Raw genomic sequence first — 24,252 nt, 5'->3', positions numbered from 1 at the left:
GGCCAATCAGAGGTAGAGTAGGGCGGGTCATGAATTCGCCATCCTAGGAAAAAAATGTCTCCAACAGAAGCGATGAATCGACCGGAAATGCCTTTTTCCTCTTTTTCTTTTTTACTTTATTGAGAACACGAATAAACACAAATACATTTCTGTGAACAAAATGGGGAAGGGGGGAAGATAGTTAAATAAATGAATGAATGAATAAATATGAAACTTAAGATAATTATAAGATGACGATGTAAGCTTTTTTTCTCATTCCTCCTGTTGTAATTAAAAAACCAAACAGTACATGTTTATAGAATAAAGCTAAATCAGCCATAAATATAACATTAATAAACATAGAAGCCTCTTGCCACAGTCTTTCAGTGTAGCAACAATGCCAAAATAAATGAAGCACAGTTTCTTGTGTTTGTTTCTCTTTTCTAAAGTACATTTGATACATTATTATAACTGTATTCAATTTATACAGAAGGGACACACATGTACAATACACAACAACAAAACAAAACACACCTTGAGGACAATTGTAATAAAAATTTCAACAAATTACAACAAAGGCTGTAAATAAAAGCACTGTTTACATTACCTTCAAAATACCACTAACGTTTATTTTTAAATTAAAATGTAATTTTTTTATCAAATTTGTGTAGCCTATATAGAGTTTAAAATATATATGATATATAAAACATTTATTGGCTTTCGATGCCTTGCTTAAAATCAAAGAAACTAAAGAAAACATATTTAAAGGAAAACGTAAAATCATCAAACAAGGGCAATAAGATAGATGAATGATAAACATCAGAAAAAAACCAAACAGACCAAACAGCTGCTGATAATTTCAGCTGGTTTTATTCAACAATGAGCCATCAGGAAGGAAAACCATTGTCCAGTTGAAATCAAACACTGGACAAATACAATTTACTATTTGATATTTTTAGTGTTGAACAAATTTTTCCATTTTAAAGTGCTTGACATTTTTCTTTAAAACTAGGACAAATGATAGTGATATTAATCACCTTGATCACCTGTCAAACAAGCAAACAAGTGCACAATCTTGAATCATAATCACATTTAGATCTCTTCTTTGACACTGTGTATTGCATGTATCATGACTAACATGCTTAAATGTAGACAACTAGGCTTACTAAAGTAGTTTTCTGAAACAAAATTAGATGGGATCTTCTCTTGAGACCTGGACCGATATAAACAAAATAACCTCTTAGATTTCAATCATAACTGAGAACCTGAATGTGACAGGTTATCTTTGCATTTTATTGTGGACTGGGTCTCTCACTTCAGTGTGTGCTACTTATTTTTATATAATTCACTTTTTATTTTCTACATCATAGTGTTAGCTATTGTAGCCCTGAAATGAAGAGAAGATCTACTTACTGCCATGAACCAAGCATTTCTTTTTTTAAATCAGTGTTTTATCGTGGAAGCTACACATTCAAAATGAAAGGGGCTGGTGATCCTCTAATATCCTATAATATTATCAGTGCTAGCGGTGCTTCTCACTGGGTGTAGCCTCAGCATCGGCTGGATGAGAAGATCTTCCATTAGATCACTGCTGACAGTGACTATAGCAGGGCAAGGGAGCCAACTGGCTGCAGAACTTGTGAAGGAATGGTGTTGGTGCAGGTCTGGACTCTTGACAAAGCAACCAGTAAACATTGCAGTCCTTTAGAGAGGGACATTACCAATAGGATGATGGTCAATGTGCTTCATGAGGTAAATAGACTATCAAGCAATAATCTAGCAATATACATTAATTGCTTGCTACACAGTAAAATGAGCATAGTCATAAATATAGAGTGTGAGTTATATTGTACCATTACCATATGTGTTCTGCACATTTCCTAAGCATAAAAGTTAAAGTAAGATTTCTTATCATATCTTTTTATCGCTATGTATTTTGTCCATTTTAACCATATAATTCAATAATAATTCTTAAAATGTAATTATTTCCTATGTACAAAGATATACATTTTCAGTTAATGTAAATCATGGAGTTGAGTTTCATTATTAAAAATGAATATGACAGGGTAGAAGATGGATAGTGGGAGAAATGTTTTATTATTATACATAAAATGAGTACAATCACTACACTTTCCACAGCAGACATTTGGTTTGTCAGCAGTGGTGAACATATTAAGATCTTCCACTTAAATAAAAGTAGCAATACCACGGTGTAGAAATACCAAACACTAAAAATGCACAGTGTAGTAGCATCAAAGTTAAGTAAAAGTATCCATCACAGATATTACGTTATTGAATTATAATTATTGATGCATCAATGTGTAAGCAGCACTTTGATTATGTAAGTGGTAAAGGCAGGGCTAATTTAGTATTTATAGTATTAGTCATCTGAATCTGCAAGGTAAGGTGCAAGGTAAGAACTAAAGCTACCAGATAAATGTAGTGGAGTAAAGAGAACAATAAGACATATAAAGTAGCATAAAATGGAAATGCTCAAGTAAAGTACCTCCAGTTTTTACATAAAGTATTTAGTTACGCTACTTCCCAATATACTACCTGATTCTAGTGCTGCTATAACAGCACTACAAGACAAGGTCAGACCAGACCTCATGGTGGACATGTTCACTTTTTAAAATCAAGTTTTTGGAGACACTGTGAGGTTCAGTTGCAGCTCAAGAAATAGTGGGGGAGAATCAACTAGCTGACAAGATTACAAAATAAAATAAAGTAGGAACAAATCCAGGAGTCACAAACTTCTGACAAAAAGGGCAGAGGATAAATCTGTGCTGTATTGAATTTCTCAGTACGGCCAACAGTGGAAGCCTCTAAAATGATTATTATTATGATTTCTATGTCTTTTTTTTCAGTTGTTCCAAATACATTTTGGATAACCTAAAGGTCTTAATGTTTTTTCAAACCATTTCGGTACCATATGTTTTCTGCTTCTTCCTACAGTTGGATGTTAGAGCTTCACTGTGCAGAGTTTGGCAATTGAGCGGGCCTACGAACATGATTTGTGACATCACAAATTGTTTGGAAGCCAATCCTGGTTCAGTATTCAACTTACACAAGTGTGATGTGGAAACTTGAAGCCTCATACACGGGATTTTACACTGAAGTAGGAGACTTGTGTCCAGCAGTTAAACTTTTGAAATGAACAATATTTGCATATTTATAGATTCTGGATTTGTTAATGAGGGAGAATACCATATCAGACACAAATTATTATTCATAGTAGAGTATTGTATATACATCTTAAAACAAGCATTTCTTATCTTTAAGCATTTACTGGCTTCATCTTGAAATATGAGGATTTTCTGCATTTCTGTTTTATGTTCTTGTAAATTGTAGGTCTTTGGGTTTTGGACTGTTGGTTGGAGAAAAACAAGCAATTTGAAGATTTTAACTTTGTATTTTTCACTATTTTTAGACAAATGACAGACCAAACAATTAACCAATTAAATTTAAAAAAGACAAATTAATCATTACTGAAAACAATCGTTACATCAGATAAACAACAGATAAACTTTTTTTTAAAACTGTCAATTAAACTCGTCTTTTGTTTGTAGCGAGGACATGATGCTGATGACCGGGAAGTGGACTACAATCACTTCTTCATCTGACCTGTGGAGGGCAGCAGCAACACCACACAAACTCTGGGAGGAGAAGAAGAAGAAGAAGAAGAAGAAGCAGCAGCAGCAGCAGCAGCTTCGGGGCTCGATCGTTGCTCTCATCACATCAAGACGCATTCAGGCAGTTCAGCTAAAATAAGTGACGCTTGCAATGATTACACCGTCAATCTGTGGTTTCACAGTAGACACGCCGGAGCTGCAATGAAGGTGCAGTCGTCTTTACACAACCTCTGTTTCTAGCTTTAGCTCTGCTTTTGAATGTCGCTAGCAGCAGCTAATGTAACGCCAGCTGTATGTATCGGGGGAGCTGACGCTGTGGTTAGCCTCGCCTAGCCTGTGCCAGCTAATTGTGAAAACGGTCGGATACACATCGACTCTAGAGTCATTTTAAGCATGAAATTAATAAGTAAACGTCTCTTCTTATTGGATGTGTGTTTAGTTATTTTTCCGCTTCCTGGCAACGCTAACGTCAGCTGTTAAACAAAAAATATCTGGACTATTTAGCCAATTGCCTGCTTGTGTTTTGACAGTTAAAGCTGCCTGCACGGTCTGTGCTTCATTGTGTTACACTTGCACCGGTGGTAAAGGCTATTTATTAGTCATCACATCCATAATTAGCATCCATATGATATGTGAGGTCTATACACAGAGTTGTTTCCGTGGTAACCAGGTGTATAAATGCTGTTAGAGATGCTGTCAGCACACAACGAGATCCGTGTGAGGAGGACAGAGAAGACTGAAGTGAGGGTGTGTTTGTGTGTGTGAATGTCAGGCAGGGGCCTCGTCCATGTGGGCTTCATGCTGTGGTCTGCTGAATGAAGTCATGGGTACTGGGGCCGTCAGAGGCCAGCAGCCAGGGTTTGGGGCCGGCGCTGGACCCTTCAGATTTGCCCCCAGTGCGGGATACTCCACATACCCGCCCACCAGCTCAGGAAGTCCCAGTCTTGTATGCAAGGCCTGTGGCCAGGCCTTCTCAGTCTTCAGGAGGAAGGTAAGGTACCTGGATGCTCTGTGTGATGCCAGTACATGTCAATTTGTCTGTTTACTGGATGAGTGCTTGTGTAGAAACATAGGGGGGTATTAGATTAATATTTTAGATATAATTACTAATTACTTGCTGTGCTGTAAATGATTCATATGTGCTATAAAGAGAATGTTAAAGTGATAAAGCTTTTAACCAACCACTGGTTTGTAAGGAGCTGAAATTTAATTTACACCCGAAGGCTACAGTTTTTTTTTATTGGAAACACTGTGCAGTGCTAGCTGATTGCAGAAACAGATGGACAACATACTGGTTCTGTAATATCATCTTCACAGAGGGCTCATGTTCATGTATGGCTCAGGGTCTCATTCTGTCTGAACCCTGTGCTTGACTGGCTCACCGTGCCAGTGTAATCCCACGTCTTGCATTTATTACTGTTTGATGTTTGTCACTTAAAAGAAATGAGCTGCCTCCTGTCTGTGTGCCTGGAGAGCGAGAGCAGATGTGGATGATTGAAAAATGCAGGAAAGGTTTTTCTGGCATCGATATGCTTCCCAGGGACTTGTTAAATATTGTCTCTCCACCGTCTGTTTCCCTCGTTTTTCTGAGATGTCACAATTTTAATGTTAAAATTTAAAAAAGAAGGCAATTGTAAACATTTGGCCACATTTTATGTCAAATAGAGCATTCTGTTATGTGGGATTTTTGGCACTAACTAATGGTAGAAGGTCTGCATAAATGATGTGAGATGTGTCTTATTTCCATCATCTTGTTTTTTTTTTCACTCTGTTTCTTTCCCAGTATATTTGCTGCGACTGCAAGAAGAGCTTCTGCTCTCTGTGCTCCGTGCTTCAGGAGAATCTGCGCATTTGTTCCACATGTCATTTGCTGAAGGCAACGGCTTTCCAGCGGCCGCGGCTCATGCGTCTAAGGGTCAAGGACCTGCGGCAGTACTTGCTGCTTCGTAATATCCCCACCGATACTTGCAGGGAAAAAGAAGACCTGGTGGACCTGGTGCTCTGTCACCAAGGCATCGAAGAGGAGGAGGACCCCGACACAGGCAGCCTCCACTCACGGTCCCTGTATACGCCGACCCCTTCTACCACGCAGTCTGCCTCAGAGCTGTCAGCTTTCGCCGCCTCTCAGGAGGAACCGCTCAGCAGGAGTGATAGCTCTGATACCAACCAGGTCAGGAACAGCTCTAAACCATGTTTGATTTTTAAAAACATCACACATCAGCCTTATAATTATCTGTGGAGGTAAAATGATGAACATGGCTAGTGACAGTTTGGATTTTCAGTAATGATGGCCTGAAATCACCAATGTTACATTTCTGAACAGTCCACATTAGTGTTATTTGTGGCACTGGCAGACCCAAATGGGCAAAGATGCAACAGTAAAGTGTGGTTGGCACTCTTAGTGCATTATGTCATCACTTGTTGGCCTGCTGCAAATGAGTGTATGGGAACCACTTAACATGTCACCATAGACAAATATATAAAAACAAAGTGTTGAATCGAGGGTTGGTGTTCATCCTTTCATCCTGACTTTACTGCAATTTGTAAGCCAGCTAAAAAGAAACTAATTGGGATTTTAAAAGGCAAGAAGGCAAAAAAAGTGAAAGAGGAGGAAGTAGTACACACAAACTGGCACTGAAAAGGGAGCTCAGCTCCAAGCAGACAGGATCCACTATAAATACTTGTGCTTGGCCTGCTTAGAGGAGCAGTAAGCTTTTCTATGAATGGAAGGTAAGAGGCATTGTTGTTCCCAAGGTTTCACTGACCTGTCTGAAGAAAGTCTAATCCAAATCCTCAGTGTACTGACCTTTTTCCTCACATGTAGTGCACAGTAACAGTCTGTTGTCGCTTTTGCTGTGTTGCAGGATATAGGTGATGCCACATCGGTTTCTCTCCTCAACCTGGACCCCAGTGAACACACTCCTGAGGTGATCTGTGTCTGATTGTCATATTTCTTACTGATCTTTATGCAAACATTCATGTATAGAGAATTGTCTAATGCATTTCAGTTTTTGGCTGAATGTAAATAGAAATATTTGGTGGTAAAGCATTATGTGTAATTTTGTATTGCAGCACTTAAGGGGTAAAGACAGCAATTTGACGGTTGAAAATTAAGTACGACTGCAATTGCGGTGTTAAACAGTGTGGAGATAACAATACTCAATATTCTTTAAATGTTCAGATTTAAGGTAAAAAGTGTTTTTTGCAGTAAAGAAGTGGTGGTAAATAAACCCTGCTGTACAGTGGAAATAAAATAAGTCAAAAAGAAATTTTAATCACAAAAAGTACCAACTGGTGTAGCGTTCTTACACACATGCTGCACGCCTTGTACTTTCCTGTTTCATTGTTTTGCTTGAGACTGCATCAAATACCAAGTTAATTAAACTGGCGATATTTTCGATCCTGACTGTTTTTAGGTGAGTCCTCAGACGCGACGTCGGGCCAGAGCGTCTCTCTCAGACATCTCCAGCTTGAGGGACATCGAGGGCCTGTCGGTCCGGCAGCTGAAGGAGATCCTGGCCAGGAACTTTGTCAACTATTCAGGGTGCTGCGAGAAGTGGGAGCTGGTGGAGCGAGTCAGCCGACTCTACAGAGAGACGGAGGAGAACAGGAAATCATGTGGGTATTAACTTTGTCACTTTTGAGTAAATACTTTTTGCTTTTGTTTATTAGTTAACGATAAAACCTGTCATAATTAATTGATTTACCGTAGAATGCATCTACTCAACAGAGTATGAGCTATATTTTAATATAGCTTATTATATATTGTAATCCTGTCACTGTAATATCTGCGCACTTACTGATTGAGTCTAATTTCTTTGTTGCAGTGGAAAATGTGAGCAGTACGATAACCACAGGTAAGCTGTCAGGCTTCTGTCCTCAATCTTGCTATAGGATACCACATCCTGTTTTTAACCATAGAAACCCAATACCTCTGCTTCTTCTAACAATATTGTACTGTACTGTAGTTTATACTAATAATTTGCAATACTTGTAACTACTCATACCTGAACACAAGCAGGGTCATTCAAATGAGTTTTCTCATTTAGAATTATGATTAAATGTCTCTTACTTTACTCCTCCCACACTAAAGTGGTGGCCTTCCCCCCTCCTATCTGCAACGGTGCCATTGGAGGTAAGGCTTGTAGTTTCCTCGCCACCGTTGCCGTGGTCACACATACCATCTGTGACTTCGCCTCTCCATTGCACGAACCACCTCTGTATTCACCGTGAACCCATTTTCATGCGTTATCCATCCCCTCCCTGTATGTGGTCCTTCCCTGCAGAGTGTAATGTACTGTGAGGGTCTCTGGCTGCTTGTTTTAAGATGAAAATGAATATTAATTTATTCCACTTAAGAAGATAAATTTAAAGATTTCAGTTTGTCATGCTCCTGCAACACTGATCCACCATGAGATCTGTCTGCCTTCATGTGTTCACCATTTGAAGCTAATTATACTGTGAGCTGCAGTATGTTAGCCGTTTATATTCAGTCCCTCAGCAGCACGCCGCCAGTGATAAAGGCCGTGCCGTTGTCATAGAAACATCTTGACACATAGCCATAATCAGCCGTTGACATTTTTCAAGAGTTTGTGAGAATGACCTTACCAAGATAAGGCACACTTGATAAGATGAGGTGTTTTTACTAATCTGCTGAGTACTGTGCTGACCCCTCCACCCTCCTCAGTGCATGATGAAGTCACTTTGTTAAATGTAGTTCTCGAACATTTCCAGTCACCTTTGTGTGTGTTTGATTTTCTCTCGCAGATGGTGAGAAAGGTCCGCTGACGATCCATGACGACAACCTGTGCAGGATCTGCATGGATGCTATGATCGACTGCGTTCTCCTGGAGTGCGGTCACATGGTGACCTGCACCAAGTGTGGCAAGAGGATGAGCGAGTGCCCGATCTGCAGGCAGTACGTTGTGAGGGCCGTGCACGTCTTCAAGTCTTAATGCACCACTGCAGCACCACAGCACCTGCTTCAGAGCAGCAGCTCAGTCTGAGACTGTACCTTAAATCAACCACGCAGCTCATTACCTTTGAATCCCCAAAAAGACTTTTTTTTTTTTTTGTGGATGTCCCATGTTTTTATTCCCAATTTCTCACTTAATTTGCACATTAAAATATGAAAAACATGTATTTCTTAAGAATTGAACTCTTCAGTTTCGCCAGTCAGCAGAGTGGAGGACCCTACTCTCCCATGAGTCATTCCTACAGTAAACATATCTCTAATCTGTGTTCATTCCTAAGTGTCTATTTTGCTTTTCTAACGATTTTTCAATGCAAAGAATGTGTGGCACTCAGCCACGTGCAGTCTCGCTAAACACAACTCATCACCCTCAGATCTGCCTATAAACTGTAGCCGGCACTCAGCACCTCTCTTTACAAACTGCTGCAAGTGACTACACATCTTAGTAACACCGATGATGACGCACACTAAACCTCCCCACAGAGGAGAGGGGGTGAGAGAACTAGGTGCCAAATAATGGGTTATGCCCTCATGCTTCTCACCCATTTTTTCCCTCTTACTGTGTGTGTGGGCCAGTGTGTGATTCTTCAGCAGAAAGCACTTTGTTCACACTGTGTGTTAATGCACCACTGCTCACAACCCACTGCAAACTATGAACAGTAAAAGTGGCTGAGGTAGGATGCGTACTAATTCTTGAATACTTGTCCAAACTAGAGCTTGATTGATTTTATGTTTTAAAGACCACTAACTTTGTAAATGTCAGTGAGAGAAGCTGATCAGAAATCATTGAACTGGTGTTGTTTTTCAATTTAGAGACTAGAGATACTCAAGTGTTACTCAGCCTACAAATGAGCGGGCGCTCTGCCCTTGTGATTCAAGGATATTGATGATTGATGATGGTGATTCATGTTTTATTCACTTATTTTATTATAGAAGCACTTATCATAATGCATTACATGTTAAAACGACCATACAAAGTCTGTCATTACAGCAATAGCTAATCTCCGCTGTCACCTCGGTCCTGTCTCGGCACTTTAGTGGAGACAAATGACAAAAAACCGGTGCTAACTCATCCGACCATCTTCCCTGTTTTCCAGCTGAACTGTGGATGTGAAACTGAATGTTCTTTTTGTTTTGTTTTGTTTTTTTTTGTTATCGTCGTATATTGTTGGGAGTGGAATGAAGTGTCTTAATGCTTTTAGTTGATTTTTCTCTCATGTAGGAGTAATGTAATGAACTAATGTAATGAACTAACTATTCAAAGATATAGCTACAAGTTTACTGACACCTGTGATATATAGAAAGTATATAGAAATAATGACTTGCTAATGTACATTTGCATATATTGATCCATATGAGATGTATATATCTATATTTTTTCCATTTGATTTGAATTGTGTAATATCAGATTATTGAAATGTCCCTGGGATTGGGTTAGTTTATTATTACAGAGTTAAGTTTTTCTTGTCAAGTGATTTGAAACGTGTTAATCTGCATAGGTTTGCTTGAACTATCTTTCTCTCTTGTACTGGAGCATGACACTGGTTATGTTATCCCCCCCATCCTTCCTACCTTATACAACTCTGGTTTTCTCCCCCCCCCCCCTCCCGGTTCTGCTCATTTAGAAATATCCAGCTCTGTACTGTACCCACACAAAGTCAACATTGCTGCTATTACAGTAAAGATGTCCCCTACAATCATGAACAGTAGCGGAGCTGGTTGCACTTTTCCTTTAGAGAGGGTGTAATTGTGTGCAAGGTTTGGTCTTTGTATTTGGGAATGTTGAACTTTTTATTTTGGTAATTAAAGATTTTAATTAAAGTCTGTTTTTGTATACAGATGCATCATGAAGCATGTAATGTCGTGGATGAAGTAATAATTAATGCTGAAACAATTAGTCGACTAATTAATCAACACTAAATGTATCAATAAGTCAGATATTTCAGTGACTGCTGAGTCATTTTTAGGCAAGAACGCCAAACAGGCACTGGTTTAAGCTTTTCAAATGTGAGGAATAGCAGGATGTCTGTTTTATATCTTTGTACATTTAATATATTTGGGGTTTGGACTGTTAATTGGACAAAACAAAAACTCAACATTAGACTCTGGGAGGTTCTGCTGGGTATTTTTTCCCCTGATATTTTACAGACAAAAGGTCGTAATTCTTAATAATAGTAATATTTTTTCACAAGGCAACTATAGTAAAGGGATAGTTACAATAGAAGCTCACTGCATTTGTTTTGGTTGTATTAGACTTACATTTTCCACATGGACAGAGTCAAAATACATACTGTGTATCGGCGGTTCCAAACCAGGGGATTATAAAACAAATCTGAGGGATAACACATTGATTAAAATGATAAATTGGAAAATAATGTCCAGAAGACTTTTCTCTATTATTTTTGCATTTTATTTTCACCGCTTTATGCCTTTAGAAATTCTTGAAAATTAACGATCTGAAAATGAACAAGAGAAGTTTACAGCCATGTAAACAGTAGCAGCTCTGTGAGGCTATACTGTAGGCACAACAGGAGCTTTGAGCTAAATGCTAATGTTAGCACGCCAATGTGCTCACAGCGACAATTTGATTTATTAATTGGGACAGTGTGCAGTTTTAAACATTAAAGACACACTGCACTGGAGTTAGCTCGAAGCTAATTTGCATCCCTAGTCCCCCACAATCAGAACATACCACAGCACAACAATAAACAGTGTGAAGCAAACAAAAACCAAACAAAAAAACAAAAACAATGCTAACATGCTGAAGTTTTGCAGGTATAACTTCTGCCATTGCAATCTTAGTTAAGAATGTAAGCATGGGTTAAATTAACTAATTAGCACTAAACGCATAATACAGCTGAAGCTAATGGGAATGTCATTAGTTTTACAGGTATTTGGTTATAAACCAAAGTACTTTTGACCTGATGATGGCACAAGAGGAAACGTTAGGGGATCACTAAAGCTGTTACAAAACAGGGGAAATGAATGTGGTGATCAAATGTCATGGCACTTAAAACCAAAAACAGGTCCGGCCCTGACGATGTTGGTGCACTCGGTGAGATTTTACACTGAAGTCTCCAAAAAGTGCAACAATAGTTCCTCCAGTCCAGACAAAGTCCTCCAGTCATAAGGGCAAGTGGGGCTCAAGGTGCCATTCAGATGAAAATCGTTGCAAGTCAATGGAGGAAAAACATTAAGAAGGGAGAACATGGTGTATATTTCCAAAAGATGTACAGAAACACACCTGCTGGTAAGAAAAAAAACAAAAAGAAAAACACATCCCATTCATTTGGTGCCCTCCCTTATTTGGCGCCCCAGGCAACCGCTTATGTGGCCTATGCCTTGGGCTGCCCCTGACCAAAAATGTCAAGTCAGGGAATCACTGGTTCATCCTCATGGCAACCCATCTAATATTGTTGAAATATATTAGTCTGGACCAAAGTGGTGGACCAACTGACTGTCGACAGACCAACACTTCGCTAGAGCTTTGCAGCCAACATGGCAAAACATCACTGTCACATCCACTTCAAGGCCACAAACTAGATAAAAAGGAGACATCACCTCATTTAAAAAGGTCTCAAGCTGCTTCCAACAACAAATCAACCTGATATCTTTCAGCTCTATCAAACACTGTATGGCAAAGAAAATCAAAAAGACTCAATGATGGTACAAATGAAATTCTTTTAATGCATATTAGCACTTAGTTTTTGGATTTACAAATATAAACATTATCACATTCACCTGAGGCGATAGCAGATCAATTACAGCACAATACATCCCAAATACACACAACACCGACTGTATGGAGTTATTATTTAAACATTATGCAAATGAGTTATTTGCAAAGGTCTTTTAGTTGGTTGTTTATTTAAACCTGTACGTAGAACCAGAGGTGTGGGGCTGACTGCAGTCTAGAAAGTCAGTGCTGGGAACGCTGTCAGTCACAGTTGCTATGACTCACAACATCCTGGTACTGACTCGAGTGTTAAACCCCACCAACTGGGTCCTGCAATAAGCTCAAACAACCTTGATAAATTATTTGCAAGCATTATCTGACCCAGCTCTGTGAGACATCTATGTCAAGCACTAGTTGCTAAATACATGAATAAATACAAACTGTAATAAAAAAATAATAAATTAATGTCGAAATGGTGGAGAAAACCCCATCAAACACAGCACTGTTCATAAAAGTGTTACTGTAACTGAAGACAAATGAGGTGTAACAGGAATATGAAATTTGTTTACTTGATTTTTATAATTGTTGAAATACATTCTATATATTCAAAAAGTGTTTATCATAATTTAGTCAGATATTTATTACTGTACATGTTAATTTTTCTGTTTGATACTGAAGTCATTCATGTCAAAAACTGATTTTGGCTCACAGGAGACGCTGTTGTACGAAAGAAAACTGAAGAATGGCACAATATTCAGTTCACATCCTGTGTTAGTCTCTCTGTGATATTTAGCTCCTGAGCAGGTGTGAAAGACACTGTAAACTCATGAAATGATGCTCGTATAAAAATACTGTGCTTTCAAATATTTAAAGAATAAAAATAAACAACCCAACAGTCAGTTACAAGCACGTCTTATAAAAAGTACAATCTCAACACAAATACATGCATGCTATTTCCTCTTTTATCTGTCCAGTGATCCTTTATCACCCTCTTACATTTGAAGAGTCCGTTTTAGATCTCTATCCAGATATCTCCGTCTCTCATTTCAGTTTATTGTGACACTGAGTCAGAGACTTATCACAGGACCAGGTTGAAAAGAAAAAAAAATTTTTTTTTGTTCCATTAAGTGCAAAGACCTTCTTTCAGTCTGTTTTGTCCTGTTAGGAACTAGCTTGTCTTCTGCAGAAGTTTGTCCTCTTTCAGTCTAAACGGCACACTCACAGACATCTCTGCGATGAACCTTTCACAGGCCGTCTTGGTCACCTGCTTGCAGAAGCGAAGGTCGATCTGACAGATGCTTCCGCAACGCTTGAAAAAGTTAAGGGAATGGTCTGTGACCCGGTTACAAACTACAAAAGGGGAACAGAGAGAACGACAATCAGTCACAAGCTTGATATTTTAAAAAAGTGATGTGTGCAGAGAATTCTTTGGAAATCATTTGTCTATTCTTTTTCTTCTCGATACATTATGTGTCTTTGATTTCCCGGGAAATCAAGTCCATGATCTCAAAGTGCACGCTGATTATATAAATAGGACAAAAACAAATTATGTAGCTACATGCCAGAACTGGCCCTGGTAGAAAGACTACAAGCTACTACTTTGATCTTGCAAAAGTTTGTTTGCAATTTACTTCCCTAAAGAGATAAACCACACAGTTTTTTCCAATTACTGTGTCTGATTAGACATCTTACGAAGACCATGTGTGAGTGTGTACAGACTGTGCTTGACTGACATCTCTCTGACCCTCTATTTTTTGTTTCGTTTCACTTGTTATGTTTGGAAAGTTACACCTTTATCAGTCTTGTTGGTTTATGTAATTTGAAGATTTCACGTAATCATATCTACCTGAACAAAGGTCTAATCAACCAGAATAGATGAAAACACCTGTGTGGATTGGTAGGGTCTTTAAGAAGTCATTTAGAGGCCTGAAAAATGTCATGAATTTTATATTCACTCATCTTTATGCAATTTATGGTCTTTATTATTGTACAATGCTGTCTAATTAATTGCCGTTTCTCATACACAACATGGGTGTGAAAATGTAATTTCTTGGATTAAGTGCAGCCTGCAGCAATTATTCTGTGATTATTATCAGCTGTGATGCACTTTGGTTGTGATGCATAAAGGGGGGTAATATTTTCTCCAGTTAACATAGCATGAACATTGTGGGAATGCAAAGATTTAAAGGCATTTTTAGCAGACAACTCTGCCTAGACCGACCTTTTTCACAGCAGTCATTTTGACTTGTCGTTGTAGCAAAAGCACGTGTTACTAATACCATTAACGATGGCTCTGTTGTCCCAGCAAGACATGGCAGTGTGACAGTGAGCCGGGCATGCACACTATTGGGAACCTGAAACAGCTTCTGTCACACGTCAACATGTCTTCCATTAAAAAGCCTTAAAAAGACTAATTAAATATCTGCCACAGGTAATTAATTATTGGAGGCACCTGGACAGGCAGGAGGATGAGGTACAAGGCTGCACTCATTTACCCACATGCTGGGTGCTCAGGACCGACATAGATGATATGATCTAGATTTTTCACACAAAACCTGTGTTTCATAAGTTGGCATTATGTTGTTACCCACCTGTGCACCCACACAGATGATTTAACACATTTTGGATGCTTAGCACTCTTCTTATGAGTGTGTGAGAGCGTGCTGTGTTGATTGACCATGTTCCTCCCTCCCTGTTAGCTTTGTTGCATCTGACCAGGTCAGAAAAATTCGACAAGTCCCCCAAATTAATGACAAAATGCATCGTTGGTCCATGCACTCCTGAATAACACATAAAAGCATTTTATGATCTGACATGGTTTGTCTGTGTCTTCTAAGACCATTACAAATCACACATATGTATTGAAGAATAAAGACGTTTTATGATATGACAACATTATGGTTAAAGTTAGGTTTATGCACCAAAAATGACTTAGTTAGGTTTAGGGAAAGATCATGGGTTGGGTTAAAATACATTTTCAGGTTTGGGCCTTTAACCCATTATCTGTTGTAGACTTCATGGATTACTGGGGATGTGATGCCAACTACCTGGTCCGTTTAAAAATAACAGTGATTGGTTTCCAGCAAGGGCACAACAAGAAACTGTGGAACCCCTGAAATGCTGACTGGGGTGGGCTCCTAGTAGAACCATCTAACTTACTACGATCCTGAAATTTTGTATTCCTACGCTGCCGTTCCTCAGGTCCCTGTCCTCACCTGACAGGTTGATTTCTGTGAGGGAGTCTCTGGTCGTGGTCCCTGCCGCCGTCAGCAGGTTGACTGACTGGTCGTTGATGTGGTTGCAGTAGCTCAGGTCCAGCCTGGACAGTAAAGGCATCTGCCGACTGATGAGACGTAGGGACGTGTCAGTGATGTCCAGCCCCGCAAGCCGCAGGTCCTCCACGTTCCGCAACTTGCAGCGGTTATCCAGCTGACCTGTCAGTTGGTCACATAAAGAACATATTCAGCTCTACTTGTCTGCGTAAGAATCCAGCCGACAGAAAGGGAGCAGTTATTTTGAGTTTGAAATGTGCAGTTAGCATGAGCCTCTATGACTGAACGAAGGATCCATCGGCTGCAGAAAACGGACCACTTCAATTGAGTTTTAAAATAAAATAGTTTAAATTTATAAAGCAACATTATGGCTTTTAACCCTTAAATAAAATTATCAGCAGGTACTGTAATGTTCCATTTCGTGGACGATTAAAGTATCTGCATTGAAGCACTTGGAATCAAACCCCCATTCATGGCAGAGCTAGTGCTCTGTTTGACCCACTGAGTTACCTGGTCTGTTGTCTGTAGGAGGTGAGAGGAGGTCCCTCATCTGTGCATCTTTGAGTCCCTCCACCCATTGGACATCCAGGGTGCGTAGCAGAGGGCAGCTTGAAGTGCAGAGGGCAGACACAGCCGCCCAAGAACACCCTGATAACCTCAACACTCGCAGACCTGAAAGACACAGCAACAGCTTAAAATACTGAATGTGAAACTAAACAGGAAAAAAAAAAAAAGAGATATTCCTTCTATAGATGAATAATTACTCATTGTTGGGTACCTGGCAGTCTGTTAATAAGCCAGCTTAATTGCTTCTTGGAAATGTTGGTCCAACTGAGGTCCAGGGAAACAGGCTGTCGGCGGATAATCCCGCTCAGCATGAGTGGAGTGATGGAGGTGCAGCGGTTCAGATCGATCTTTGTCCAAAGTCTCTTATCACAGCACCTAGCCGTCAAAAACAAACATGTTATGTCTTCATGTTACATAAGTATTCTCAGAACAGAGCACGCACTTCTTGCCACTTCACACTCACAATCTTTCCCTTTTGCAATTTATGTTGAACATAAAACGTAAACATGCAATCGTAACTGAAAGCTGTGCATTTACCATCTGTTCCATGTCTTGCAAACTCTCATGCAGACACACAGCTCCTGGTGTGTGAGATAGCCAAAGATCTTCATCCAGACCTCGCGCTGTATGACGTGGGTTTTCCCGTCTTTCAGAGGCAGTCTGTCTGGAGGTGGGCTTATCGGAGGAGGCCGAATGACATGCCGCTCCATTTGGACACACTTGGGTGGGGAGCGTGGAGGCACGGGCCGGTTGGTTGGCGTGCTTCTGTTGAAGCCCAGGGGAGTGATCTGACTCGGGTAGAAGTGGCGCAGTTCCCAGGGAGTCCCGTTCATCTCTTTGGTCTTGAGGTGGGGCCTCTGATCCCCCAGCTCGCTGCCGTTGCGGAACAACCTCTTGGGTTCCTCGTTTTCGAACTCCGGCTCCACCTTGAGGGGCTGGCGATTCTCGTTGGCCAGGCAGTCTTCCGTCTTCTGGATTTCCTGGTTCAGTGCTTTGCTCAGCTCCCTGCTCAGCTCCCTGTTAGGTAAACGGCGCTTGCGGCGAGCTTTCGGACGTGGACCTTTCTCTTGGGTCTCACTTCCGCCCTCGCTGCTGGGGCCGGCCTGTGGAGAGCTGCAATGAGACTGGTCGCTGTCTGCGACAGGCGTTTTGAGGGACGGAATCAAAAGTTCATTCTTGGAGTCTTTGTCATCTACTTCGTCTTCTGTGGTTCCCAAACGCCTGTTCCTCTCCACGCCACTCCGGAAGAGAGGCTCCCTTCCTTCTTCATCATCCTCCTCATATGCGTCTTCGTCCTCGTCTTCTGTCTTTATTTGGTGCAGAAGTTTGGAAAAATAGGGATCGTCTGACTTTTCCTGCAGGAGAAGACAGCAAGAAAATCACTCACATTACTTTGGTAGAAGTGAAATTAACCTTAAAACACCACATCTGAAACCTCTAACGTTGTTACAAGATTACTTAAAGTCAGTCGGTCTGTAAATGACATTTCTGACACGTACCTTCTTCCTCACACCAAGGTCCTCTTCCTCATCATCATCAAAAAGCTTCCTCTTCTTCCGCAGTTTGTCCTCAGGCCTGGGCCGGGGCAGGTTGCTGGGGGAGAGCAGTGGTGGCTGTCGGTGGAGGGAGTCCTCGGGTCTGTACCTGGGCGTCTCCTCTCTGTCAGGTCTCCTCTTGGCTGCAGCAGAAATGTCCCCCTCCTCCTTCACAGGCTTCTGTTCCCTCAGCAGAGAGCCAGGGAGGTTGGAGGCGTATTTGAACCCTGGACCCCTTTTTTGCTTCAATGCCAAAGGGGACACAATTTGCAAGACAACTTTATACCTTTAGCCTATAGTGTCAAGGAAACTCAACTGTCCTACAAGCTTATCTTAAGTTTAATAAAGCCATCACTCAAAAACAATGACACATAGTGTGTCATTGGTTTCCTTCCTCTGAAGCACATGACAAACTTTCACAAACTAGAAAGGTATAAACAGGAAGTGGCGAGCTGATCTACATAAACCGAAATATGAACTCAACTATTATCTATGAGTAATACACACATGCTCAAAAAAAAAAAAAGTCAGAAAATCCACTATTTTTATAGTAACTGTTTTACCATTTTCATAGTAAAAATACTCAAACACACATTGAGCAAGCTGTCAGCTAATCCTCTGACTCACACATATTTGTACTCACTTTTCCACTTTTCCCAGCATGGTTGCACTTGGGACACTCCCAGCAGTTGGGGAGCTCATCGTTTACCACTCCTGAGGCATCGTTCACCTGATAAATCAGCAAGAAAACAAGCCGGATTTAAACGAGAACAACAAGCTTAAACAAGAGTCCTATGTACAGTTTGTTTAATGCAAACAAGACAAGGGAAGTGAAAGTGGCTGTTGTGACGTGTGCCTGTTAGGCAGGTCAACAGAATTTAACCTCAGCTGTGCTTAATATGCAGACTCTTGCTTCATGCATTAAGTAGAAAAGAGAAGTTAAAGGCTCCTACGTGAAGAACTTCTAAATTGCTGTGATGTCTAAATTGTTGTATCTATTAAACTGAGGAAGGAAAAAAACCTAAAAATATACCACCTAAGTTGTTGCATGCTGCAAAACAACTAGACAGTGCATGTCTGAAAAACTGGTTTGACCGAGCCTATGCTAGCAACAACCTGTTGTGTTTTCTACAGAACAGTTACAAACAGGGTGTGTGCTGCTTTACATTTTGTTTTGCTTTTAAAAACAAAAACGCCTTTAGTGCTGCAACTGGTAAAGTTTACTATCACACATCCTTTTAATGCAATAAACTGTTGTCACTGTTGGTGAATTCAGTGAAGTGTCTGATCAATTGTAGTCTTGGAGCATGTGGTGGGAGTCAAAACCTCAAACATGACAGTGTTATGCTCGATCCATCGGACTTCTGAATCAAACCATGAGTGTGTTCAGTGTTATATAAACAACACGTCAACACCATCACCACATCCAACCATCTGAGTCACTCACATTATGTTACCATGAACCTGGGATTCCTGGTACACCACTATAAAACACATGAGTCACCAAGTGAATGACTTGACTGAGGTGGAGCAGTTCTCTGTTCCCAGCCCGGCTCTTTGTACCTTGAGGCAGTTGGGATGGACAATCTCGTTGCAGATGGAGCACTCCATAAGCATGAAGTTGAACTTATCCTCCTCTTCTTCCAGCGTGTCCTCCTTCCCGGCCTCTTTACACACCACACACACCGCAGTGTGGGGCAGAACTGGCTGCAATAACAAAGACAGTGTATCTTATTATACACCTTGTGTCTCGATTGTGTGCAAGTTTTACCTCTAATATTCAAATAATAAACCGCTGACTCACCGCGATGCACTGTCTCATAATGCAGGACTGCTTCATGCGCCCTGGCCCTCCAAACTTCTTCATGTCCTTGCAGAAGTGACACTCTCCACACTCGGTGCGGAGGCATGCCTCGCACTTTCGGCAGCGTGTCCTCCTGCGTCTGGCTCCGGACGAGCTGCGGTTGGACGGCAGCTTAACAGCCGAAGACGTCCCCATCTTGGGCTTCGGCCGGTTGGCTGCCCGCTGCTGTGAAGACACAAAGTTAGAGTGGTTAGATACCACAATGTAAAGTGTATTTTAAGTTTGTGCCTGACATTAAACAGTGTGTCAGCTATTACAGGCGAGGTAATGGAGGAGCAACATATTGTATGTTAGGCAGTGTATCTGTATTGAGCTGCAGATAAAAATATATCATCAGGAATGTTGCACTGATGCAATATATGGATGATTCATTTGTTATTTAACAAGTGCATGCATGTGTAATTCATTTATGTGTCATAGAAGGTCATTCATGTTGCGTCATGAAGCAACAGGCAAATACCAGACAATTTCTAATGTCTAGTTGTGACTGGTTGATTTATTTAAGTGTCTTGCACCATATGATGCCAAGCCCTTATGGACTTACAAGACAGCAACAACCAAGATGATCATTTAAAAAATGATTTTTATGATTATGATTTAAAAATCATCAAAATGTACAATAGTAATAATCCACAAAGTCATAAAGGAAAAAGTTTATTTTTTATCATGTAGTATGCAGGGAACTCTGTTTTAGCTGCCATGTATTTCCTATAAATCACATCAAAACAGAAATCTCAATGGGGATAAATGAAAGAAAAGGTGAAATGGGGGTTAAAAGACATAGTACCCACACACACACGCCATTTAACTTTAAAATCAACACCACAAATTCACGTGATATTTTTCACGCTTATTTTTAGTCCCTTCCCTGTTGCCATGGAAAGGCGGTAAAGCACTATGAAAATAAGACAAATCATAGGCCATTACAGTGATTCTTGTTCTAGCAGGAGAGGTTACCTTGGCAACACATTTGCCTTGCTGGTGGCAACTGTGTGTGTGTGTGAATAGAGGACTGCGAGAGATGGATAAAAATAAGCTCACAGAGGAGGTTATGTTCTACTGTGAGGCTGTGAGCGGTTTTTCTGATGTCACATATTGCTCTATTACTGATTACTACACACACACAACACGCACTGTGATGATGAATGTGGCTCCTTGAGCTACAAAAATACCACACATTTCATTCAATTCATATTTATAAAAACACAAAAATTGAATTAGTTTAATAGTATTCATGTGCATGGCAATTTGGTTTCTAGGACACTGGAGTGCTATGGACAGGTTAAACAGGAAACCCACAGTAGACACATGAAAGCCTGGAGCTGCATCTACTGATCTATAACAAATGTCTGTTGCTCTTTATTAAATCACTTTATTGCAAATTGTTGCCAGTTTTTGATCTGATCGTCTGAAGTTAACCTGCAGCATAGGTTCCCATAGTGATCGATCCCAGTTAAAAGGAATCCAGCTTTGTGATATAGGAAAACCTGAGTTAAGACAAAAGATACTTTTGCTGTGTGTACAGGCCTCAGGTAAAACCAGATGTAAACAGAACAAGATATTCCAGGCTAACGACAATCTAGCGTCACGCTTTCTGAATGATAATACCTAGAAAGAGAGAGAGAAACCAGTCCTGAATCTGTTGACATTGACAAAAAACCGTATCAGTAGATCGTTAATGTAACTTCATCACAACATGTTCCTTCATGTTTACCAGAAACCCATCTTCTGAGTATTTGCCCTAAGGAGGATTTTGGAAAATATAACCTTTAGTTCTTTCTTGTTAATCGTTTTGTTATTCCAGCACTGTGGGTTTTGCTTTTCCTGCTGTTGCTGATGTATTGCTAAGTCGAAATAGGGCAAAATCCATCCTGACAGCTTTCCATAAATCCATTTGACTACTGTGGAAAAATGAGGGGGAAACATCAAAAGGAAGGGCTGTTGCTGCAGGGATGGCTGTGACCGTCAACATCGCACAATGTTTTAGTTCATCTGCCTCATAATTCTCCTGACCTGCTCAAACACAACTGTTTTATTTCTCATATTCAATCCAATATCAGGTTTGCAGAGCTCTTGAACAAAAGTAACAGGTTGATTTGGATTTATGTATTTCATAATTGATGGTTTTTTTTCTTTCATTTCCTGAGCAACTTACATTTTTACTGCCATTGTGATGGATCATTTACTGTACTGCTTTACAATAAATAAACAGTATTTAAAGTGGTTGCAAACAAAAGCAGAGAGCAGAACACTATCAGCTGAGTCGTCTTTACTGTAACTCTTAGGAGTAATATGTTAGGAATTTGGGATTGGTTAGCTGAGGCCGACGAACAAAAACATGGCCTATATTTTCAGCGCAGTCTTCTGACTCAGCTTCAGCGTGGATTTCAGTGGGAGGAAGTCACACGGCTCATCATCTGCTGCTCACAGGGTGCAAAATTAACTTGTCCACCGGCCAAATGGCTAGTGAATGTTCAAATTTTTACCAGTCACTCAACAGATTATGATTGTTCTTTTTGGCTGGTGAGTGAAGTAAATCTACCAGTCACTTTTTTTTGCATTATTTTACCAGCATTTGGCTGGTGGCTTCTGCTTATTTTGTGCCCTGGCTGCTCTTGTATAGTGTTCCTTAATGCACTCATAACAATGTGCCAAAATGCAAAAGGTCAAAAGTACTCTCTCTGATGATCTGCTGGTTGTATAAGCATTGTGTAAGGTCCAAAAACCTGGCCATGTCAGCACTTTATTACATTTCATTTACAGGTCAAGTGTCTAATGGAGACATGTGGAATAAGCCTGTAAAAGTAGGAGGAAAGCATTCATGCTGAAGTCCATAACACAAATCAAGAACTTTGCCCTCATAGTACAATCTTTTGAGCCTTTATACCCTATATTCCTCTTCCTGGTGCAAAATAAGTGGACAAAATAATGAAAATGAAACCAATCCTATTTTTGCCAGGGGGGACTCGAGGGGTCACTGTGTACCCCAGTTTGGGAAACCACCAAGCACCAGAAGTAGAGCCACTTCATTGTTCCCTCTCCCCCATCCCCCCTCCTCCTCCTCAGCCCCTTGCTTCAACAACATTTTGCTTTAATAGCCTTCTTAAAAAGGCCCACAGTGGTTGGGACAAGTTGAGGAAGTGTGAGGAAATTAATCACCATTTTCTATGAGGAGAAGTGGGACGTCAGTATGTGTAACGTGTGTTAAAATCACAGTTTGTGCCTGTATGAAACTGGATGTTCCCACAGCAAGTGGAGGACCTTCCTGTGTTTGTTCTGGTCACAGCCCAATGAAATCTGAATCTGTAACGTTACTGGGTGAAACTGACTGTTTTCAGACGTGGTCAGTACAAAATGGGTCAGTGGTGGATGGTGTCCGAGGAGAAGAGGCTATCAATAAGCAGCCCGTGTCTCGTTTAACTCTATGTATACAACATTTAGTTAGCTTTTTTCCCTCCTTAAAGGAAATAAGTTGTAGAAGAATGTTTAAAAGACACATTTCTCCTTTTCGATAAGAGTAAAGCTAGCTTAAGAAACAGAGACGAAGAGCGGGTGAAACCTTTAACGTTAACCGAAGACAACCGGAGAAAAACACAAAACGGTCTCTCGCGTTAACTTTACACGTTGATTAAAAAAACAAAACACAAAAACTCAAAGAGGGCACATAATGAAATGTCGGGAGCTCTGACCTGCTCAGACTCTGAATCATATTCCTCATCGTCTCCGCTCAATGACAAGGCCATGGCTCCTCTCTCTCATCGTTCGTGAACAGCAGAGAAAACTAACATGGCTGAAAGCCTCCAGCGCGGATCATTCCTCCTCCTCCTCCTCCACACAGGACGCTGGTAGCTGTGTCCACTATGTTGTGTTCAAGATACAAAGGAAACACAGTAAACATCAACCTCCCGCATGGTAAATCCACCCGCTGCATTCAGGTCATACAGAAAAAAATCAGTCGTAAAGGCAGATAACAGAAGTTAAACACGTGGTGTTAGTATATAGGAGTATGTAAAACAGTAAATTCAGGTGAAAAGGTAGAGTAAATACCAACTGGATGGCGTCGCAGGGACGTTGTCGTACGTTGCAACGGTTGTTAACGTGCTACCTGAATGCAGCATCTGTGTAACCGGAAATAAAGATAAGCAGGTAACAACGAGATGGTTCACTCCCACACACATCCGTCTTCGCTTCTCTTCGCGTCTTGCTTGTTTTTCTGGAGTGACTGAGTCAGAATGATTGTTAATTTGATTTGTTTGACATCTTAATCCTCAAGGTATTAACGATTTACTCACGATTTACTCACGCACCCAATTCCCACCACCACCCAATAAGTAATATAAACGAGTAATAATAAAAAATAAAGATGGCTATTTTGGTTCACTAAAATTGAGCGAATATGTATAAAAGGTTAACAATTACCATGTTCACACTATGAATCTGATGTGAATGTAACACCTTCTAATTGATAAATAAAAGGTGAGAGTCAGCCCTTTAACATCATAGTCATTAGTTCATTTCAGAGCCAGAGTACTTCAGAGAAAACACAATAAGAAATGTGTCATGGTCTACTCAGGACCAAACTATGATATAATGACGATGATATAATAGTGAATCATACAATACAGTGCCACAATGTGTATTATATTTAAATGTCTTGCTTTGGCGCCACACAGTGATAGTGTTGAGAATGAGTCTGTGACAGACTGTTTGGGGAAGCAGACTGTGCTCTGAAATGTATTCTTATTTTCGAATATA

At 40.4% G+C, this 24,252-nt stretch overlaps 2 protein-coding genes across 5 annotated transcripts; one reads left to right on the top strand and one right to left on the bottom strand.

The window, feature by feature from the left end:
* Positions 1-3,641: 3,641 nt before the first annotated feature.
* Positions 3,642-12,989, top strand: rnf34a (ring finger protein 34a). Its single transcript, XM_044367087.1, has 7 exons — positions 3,642-3,818; positions 4,384-4,602; positions 5,395-5,781; positions 6,476-6,538; positions 7,028-7,229; positions 7,439-7,468; positions 8,379-12,989. The coding sequence occupies exons 1-7, from the start codon at positions 3,813-3,815 to the stop codon at positions 8,564-8,566; spliced, it is 1,095 nt and encodes a 364-aa protein (XP_044223022.1). The 5' UTR covers positions 3,642-3,812; the 3' UTR covers positions 8,567-12,989.
* kdm2ba (lysine (K)-specific demethylase 2Ba) lies at positions 12,245-23,606 on the bottom strand. Of its 4 annotated transcripts, none has more exons than XM_044367072.1 (11): positions 23,545-23,606; positions 23,187-23,355; positions 19,438-19,662; positions 19,197-19,340; positions 18,277-18,363; positions 17,598-17,876; positions 16,636-17,453; positions 16,310-16,473; positions 16,042-16,203; positions 15,475-15,693; positions 12,245-13,609 (listed from the first exon to the last, which is right to left on the bottom strand). In XM_044367072.1, the coding sequence occupies exons 2-11, from the start codon at positions 23,238-23,240 to the stop codon at positions 13,428-13,430; spliced, it is 2,334 nt and encodes a 777-aa protein (XP_044223007.1). In that variant the 5' UTR covers positions 23,241-23,355; positions 23,545-23,606; the 3' UTR covers positions 12,245-13,427. The 4 variants fall into 4 exon arrangements, with proteins under 4 accessions (XP_044223007.1, XP_044222997.1, XP_044222980.1 ...); XM_044367062.1 differs by having other exon boundaries at positions 17,598-17,885; positions 19,438-19,659; XM_044367045.1 differs by having other exon boundaries at positions 17,598-17,885; positions 23,545-23,605.
* Between the last annotated feature and the right edge of the window lie 646 nt (positions 23,607-24,252).

Source organism: Thunnus albacares, chromosome 2 (genome assembly GCF_914725855.1).
Source record: "Thunnus albacares chromosome 2, fThuAlb1.1, whole genome shotgun sequence".
Classification (NCBI taxonomy): domain Eukaryota; kingdom Metazoa; phylum Chordata; class Actinopteri; order Scombriformes; family Scombridae; genus Thunnus; species Thunnus albacares.
Note: the sequence above shows the minus strand (reverse complement) of the source record. Positions and strands in the feature narration are given on the sequence as shown.

Bases quoted from the DNA above. Each gene is read 5' to 3' on its own strand.
- kdm2ba (XM_044367045.1), bottom strand. From the start codon at position 23,240: ATGGCCTTGTCATTGAGCGGAGACGATGAGGAATATGATTCAGAGTCT. The intron at 19,341-19,437 runs GTGAGTCAGCGG...TTGTTATTGCAG, and splicing joins TTATGAGACAGTGCATCGCG to CCAGTTCTGCCCCACACTGC. The intron at 16,474-16,635 runs GTAAATGCACAG...TTTGACGGCTAG, and splicing joins TGCAAGACATGGAACAGATG to GTGCTGTGATAAGAGACTTT.
- rnf34a (XM_044367087.1), top strand. The intron at 6,539-7,027 runs GTGATCTGTGTC...GACTGTTTTTAG, and splicing joins CCAGTGAACACACTCCTGAG to GTGAGTCCTCAGACGCGACG. The intron at 7,469-8,378 runs GTAAGCTGTCAG...TTTCTCTCGCAG, and splicing joins GAGCAGTACGATAACCACAG to ATGGTGAGAAAGGTCCGCTG.